Source organism: Melitaea cinxia, chromosome 6 (genome assembly GCF_905220565.1).
Source record: "Melitaea cinxia chromosome 6, ilMelCinx1.1, whole genome shotgun sequence".
Lineage (NCBI taxonomy): Eukaryota > Metazoa > Arthropoda > Insecta > Lepidoptera > Nymphalidae > Melitaea > Melitaea cinxia.
In genome coordinates, this window is record NC_059399.1 from 17440578 (window position 1) to 17447096 (window position 6519).

Sequence of the window (6519 nt, forward strand, 5' to 3'; positions counted from 1 at the left end):
CGGACCTAGTTATATAAAAAAAAATGAAGCACAGGTGAAATCAGGAGCCGCAGCCAGTTTGATAAAATATCTTATGGCATCGTAAAAATATTATTGTATGCAATATAACGTCTCATATAGTAAATTATTTTCGAGGTAATATCAACATACTATACAATGTAATGCACTGTTTTGAATATTTAACAGTTTATAAATATATTTCAAACGATCGCGAAATTTATATAGCATTGAAAGGGTAATGAGTGCTAGTATTCCGCACCGTAAGCTAGCAGCAAGCACACCAAAATGTCGCTCATCGTTTACATTACCATAACGTTTGTAATCGTAGCATTAATATTTAGTTTATATCAAAAATCTACTAATGCGATATGTACGTCAAAAAAGAGGCTGGATGGAAAGACCGTAATCGTCACTGGAGGAACAACAGGTATCGGCTTAGAAACAGCAACGGACTTCGCTGAAAGAGGCGCTCGAGTCATCATCGCCTGTCCCTTTCAAAACGAAGGAGAGGATGCCCTAAAATTGATCACAGAAAAAACAGAAAACAAGGATGTAGTCTTCAAACTGCTTGATTTATCTTCATTAGCATCAATCAGAAAATTTGCAGCAGACATCCTTGATACGGAAAAAAGATTGGATATTTTAATAAACAACGCCGGTGTTGGAGTCGGCGGAGAAACTACAGATGATGGAATGAATTACATCATGCGAGTGAACTATTTTGGACCATTCTTATTAACTTTATTATTGTTACCGCTCTTGAACAAGACTGGAACGATATTTGAACCCGCTAGAATAGTCAATGTTTCATCTGTATTACATAATTTTGGTTCTATTAATTTCGACAAAGTTAATGTCGCCAATTATGGGTTAGGAATTCTATTATACTCGAATAGCAAGCTTGGTCTCATATTATTTGCTCATGAATTGAGTAAGAAACTGAAAGGAAATGTCGTTGTGAACTGTGTTGATCCTGGTTACGTTGGAACCAGGATATTCGTTAAGTCTGGAACAATTTCTGGAATAATTCTGTTAATTATCGCATTATTGTTTTTCAAAACGCCCTGGTATGGTGCTCAGACGACAATATTTGCGGCATTGGGCAAGGAGGCGGGGAAGGCGAGCGGACAAATTTTTAAGAATTGTCAGTTGTCCCGAGCGAAACAATCTGCCTACGATGACGAAACGGCTGCGAAGCTGTGGAACAAGTCTATCAGTTGCGTCAAGTTGAGCAGTGAAGAGCTCGCACAATGTTTTAGGTGAATGTTTACGTATTTGTGTATGTGAAAAATGTTTCAGTAATTTAAATTATATCAGTGAATATCATTAACTTTTTGAATTTTGTTCCAATGTAAAATTGAAAAATATCTATCGAAACTTTGGTATTTATTTTATTCAATTTGGATACTTTTTATTTGACATTAGAGATTTTCATTTTCCTGGAAATTATAAAAGTCTATTTAATAGTATTAACTTAGTGTAATTTTCGATAATCGATAATCGAATTATCGCGATCGGAATTTCGCGAGTAAAATTTTGCGGAAAGATAGTTAAGACGATAGCATAGCGGCTTTTTCTCCATACAAACGTAGTCGACTATTTCCTCCCTAGGTAATGACACTAGATAAAATATTTATATAACATAAAATCTTTAAATACCATGAAAATATCTCTATGTCTTAGTTTTTTTTTTTCACATTCTTATTATCGCAGGGAGTAGGAGTCTTCAAAACTATAAATATTACTTAATTTTTTATACATTTCCAGTCACTCACACAAAAAAAGAAAAAAAAAACTACACCTGGCAACGTACAATGGATGCACTCTACCAACGATCTACGTAGGATTGCCGGTTTAGGCTTGATAAGGATTGCGGAAAACCGAGATGTCTGGCGCGAACTTGGGGAGGCCTACGTTCAGCAGTGGACTGCAATAGGCTGAACTGACTGACTGACTGACAAAAAAAAAACAAGAACATAGAGTCATAGAAACATCCTGTCATATCACAAGTAGAAATTTTAGAAGCATTAAATTTTATTTTTATGGTTTTGATTTCAAATAACATAAGTAAGTATTCTAGCGTTTACGGAAATTCTGTATTTTAAAATAAGATATTATTACTGAAGTTACCTAAAAATGACCTGAGAAACCTAAGTGAAGACTTCATTGCACGGCTGTTCCATGAAGCCTGATCGAGTGCGAGGTTTGCGAGATGTCTGGTAGTTCTAACGCACGAAAGTTGAACCATAATTATGGTACAAAGAAGTCATGAATTGTTGTAATATCATTATTATACACTACTTTAGCACCTCTATGTAAATATTATAGTTATTATAAACATTTGGGTGTTAAGTAAATTATGTTGGTTTTTTTACGTTTACAGCTTACACAATAGTCTATAAAAGATTATCTTGATTATCGTGATTTAATTATTAGAAAGAGATTATATTATTAATAATTGTTTTTTTACTGATTCATGGTAAGAATAATTGTGCTTGCATGCAAACGAAGAAAAACCGACTTCAATTATATCGACAAGTAATACAACGTAGGTAGACAAAAAATAGTCAAGTAAATACGCATTATCAAAGATTACTCCAAAAGTTGTAATCAGGTCTAGATGAAATTTAAATATGACTACATGATAAAGATCGGCTTTCGATTAAATTAAAAATCATCAAAATCGGTACACCCAGTAAAAAGTTATGCAGATTTTTGAGAGTTTCCTTCGATTTCACTGGGATCCTATCATCGGATCCTGGTTTCCTTATCATAGTACTAAATTAGGGATATCTTCTCTCCAACAAAAAAAGAATTATCAAAATCGGTTCATAAAAGACGGAGTTATCTCCGAACATACATAAATATATATATATATACGGTCGAATTGAGTAACCTCCTCCTTTTTTGAAGTCGGTTCGGTCGGTTCGGAAAACTAAAAACAAAAGAAAATATAACACTAAAATCTAGTAATTAATATAATATTTAAGTATAAATCGCACTAATATTTGGAAAATTTCAGAAAAACTAATAATAATTCAAACATCACACGATTTACTTCGCAACATAGGACAACGATTGTAACAATAGAACTATTATTCCGCATTTCATCATAAATTAGAATATTTTAGTAGCAAATTTGGTATGCAAGATTAACCTTTTAAAAATATTTTTAGTTGTTACGTTTTTGGAATTTTAAATTACTTATATTGATATGCAAAAATTAAATGCGGTTTCAATTAACATTTACATAAGTTAACTGTTTTACCTTCATAATATTTTCGCCATTACTATGTAATATAATTTCCACGTAATTACAAGGAAGCTTTTTTCCTTACACTAGGGACAACAGTTTTATATATGTATAACTAACTGCGGCCGCGACTTTATCCGCGTAGAATTTAAAAAAATGTTCAGTTAGAAAAAAATCTAAAATAAAAGTAGCCCAAGTTACTCCTTATTACATCAGCTATCTGTCAGTGAAAGTCCCGTCAAAATCGGCCCAGCCGTTTCAGAGATTAGTCAGAACAAACAGACAGACAGACAAAAATTATAAAAAGTGTTATTTTGGTATATGTACCGTGAATACATCCATATGCATTTAGTAAGAAGCGGTTATTTTAATATTACAAACAGACACTCCAATTTTATTTATCTCCATTTTTATAGTTAGGGCTGGTAACGCGCTTTTGGCGCTTTTGGTGTTGCTACGGTGGTAATCACTTACGCTTGATATTTGAACTAGTTGTATAAAAAAAAAAACTATAACTCATCCACATGAACACTTTTTTTTATACAATGATAGACTTACGTTTGACCACTATTTCACCTGATGATAAGTGAAAATGCGGTCTAAGATGGAGCACGCTTACCTAGAAGTAACCTATTCACTCGCGACTTAAAGATTATAATTATATAATCTTTAAGTCGCGATACAGGTTATAATTTTCTGGAAACACAGACGCTGGTAGAGAGTTCCATTCTTTGGGCGAAAAGTAGTAAAGTTGGTGGTAACCTTAGTTAAGTAAACTTAGTAAAGTTGTGGATAATTAGTGACGAGTTAGGGCAATAACCATAACTTTTTCTTTTTTGTAGGAAATTTGAAACTATATGTAGATAAACTATATTAGTATTATTAATTTTTTTTTTATATCACTAGATCGGCGAACAAGCGTACGGCTCACCTGATGGTAAGCGATTACCGTAGTTTATAGACGCCCGCAACACCAGAAGCATGGCAAGTGCTTTGCCAACCCTACCCCTAATTCCCTCCAGGAGCTCTGGTCACCTTACTCACCAACAGGAATACAACACTGCTTGAAAAAAGTATTATTTAGCTGTGATCTTCTGTAAAGTCGAGGTACTACCCCGATCGGACTGCTCCATAATTATTTTGAGAAGGTAATTTCCTGCTGTGCCCTACCTCAGTTAAGTATAATTTATATAATTAAATGTTTGCTTTTAATATTAGAGTAGGCGTCTATCACGTATTTACCGATGTTAGTAGAAACAACTACACTCATTCGGATTTAAGTAACAATGAATGGGTATGATACTATAAGAGTGACGAGTAAATTGCATTAGCTCAATGAAGTGCAAATTGAGGGAAAATTTAAGTAAATAGTTGCTCATTTTTACCAGGAAACTAATTTTGTTACTCGTGCATACTCGCATTTAAAAAAATATCTCTTACCACGTTATGCTAGCATAAAATTCTCAAATCAACTTTAATAGATGCATCCATTGCAATTGCAAAAATACGCAGAAATTTAATGCAATAAATTTTCGTAAAAATGGGAAATGGCAAGGAAACCAGACTCCCTTTGGGCAATAATTCAATTCACGTAATAGTCCAACTGAGTTAACAAACTTTTCTAACTGTGCCACTGTAAATTACAGTGTGAAAATTAGGAACGTACAATTTAGGGGCGCCATTTTTAAAAACCATTATAACTCGATTCGTTTAAGTATTTATGTGAGAATAGACGTCAGTCACGTAATGTTACGGATGAGGAGTGATGTAGTTGCAAGTAAGCATAAATAATTACGAGAGGATAAGAGTAGTGTAGAGATTTTATCCTCGTATTATTGTTGTATGACGAATGTCACGAACTTGATACTGGAGTAATAATAATTGTGTTTCCTCGCAAACAAAGAAAACCGACTTCAATTACATCGACCGCGCGCACTAGTCGTCACTATGATTTTCGAACGTTTCCCTCAATTTCTCTGGGATTCCATCATCAGATCCTAGTTTTCTTATCATGGTACCCTTGGGGTATCTCCTTTCCACCAAGAAAATAATTACCAAAATCGATTTATAAACGACGAAGTCATCCCCGAACATACAGATATAGATATATACGGTCGACTTGAGTAGCCTCGTCCTTTTTTAAGTCGGTTAAAAAATGTAATAAAAATAATAATCTAGAGAGGGTAAAAAGCAACTCGGAATAAATCATAATATTCTGTTTTTAATTCACAGTCACTAGACTAGAGTGAATAACCAAATTTTTTTTATTAATAGATACTACCGACCTGCCCCGGCTTCGCACGAGTGCAATGTCAATAATAATAATAATAATAAATATCATAAAACATACACACACGGTCGTCTGTTCCTATGGTAAGCAACTTAATGATTGTGTTACAGGTAACAGCCGACTGTTATAACAATTTTTTTAATAAACATACATAGAAATAATACATATATCAATATATAAATACAAATATTATATTACACCCAGAATCAGGCGGGAATCGAACCTGCAACTCGCAAAACAGAAAGCAGGGTCACTACAAACTGCGGCAACGGGCTAGTCAATGTCGATACTAAATATAAAATATAAAATAAATATAATATATCCGCAAAAAATGTGTTTACTTATGACATCCCATTAAAAACCTCTAAAATTATCAGTGTTCCTGTACTATATTATGCATTTATTATAAACATAAACCTTCCTCTAGAATAGCTCTATTTACGAAAGAAAACCGCATAAAAATCCGTAGCGTAGTTTTAAAGATCTAAGCACACACACAGCGGGAACCGACTTTGTTTTATACTATGTGTTCGCTCCGCTCCGTTCTACTTCTATTAGTTTGCGTTCGCGCGTCGCCCTTTCTAATAAGGTCTAAATTTGCGATGTGTGGGGTTCGACCAATTGGAGCCCTCCTATATCGCGGCATACCGGTCCCGGCCAATCGCGGGCGAACCCGATTGGTTGAACGCTATACGTCGCAGGTTTGGACTTTAGCACAGACCGACAGAAGCCATTTTTACATCATACCATTTTTTTGTGACTACTAAATTACTGATTAAAATTGTAATAAATTGCACTGGTAATCAACGTATCGTTTTAAAATAATACCTAAAATTAATTATATGCACGTTGCCGGAACACTATGTAATGATGAGATAAGACACAGTACATTAATATTTAATTATGATACCGATTTTTTGTAGTGATTTAGCTATTGACTAATGTTATATAACATTAATCGTTCAATGAGTTATTA

General features: G+C 33.9%; 1 protein-coding gene across 1 annotated transcript; it reads left to right on the forward strand.

The window, feature by feature from the left end:
- LOC123654693 (dehydrogenase/reductase SDR family member 13-like) lies at positions 1–1314 on the forward strand. The gene has a single exon (XM_045590584.1). It carries the CDS (start codon positions 286–288, stop codon positions 1261–1263), a length of 978 nt encoding a protein of 325 aa, XP_045446540.1. The 5' UTR covers positions 1–285; the 3' UTR covers positions 1264–1314.
- The last annotated feature ends 5205 nt before the right edge of the window (positions 1315–6519 follow it).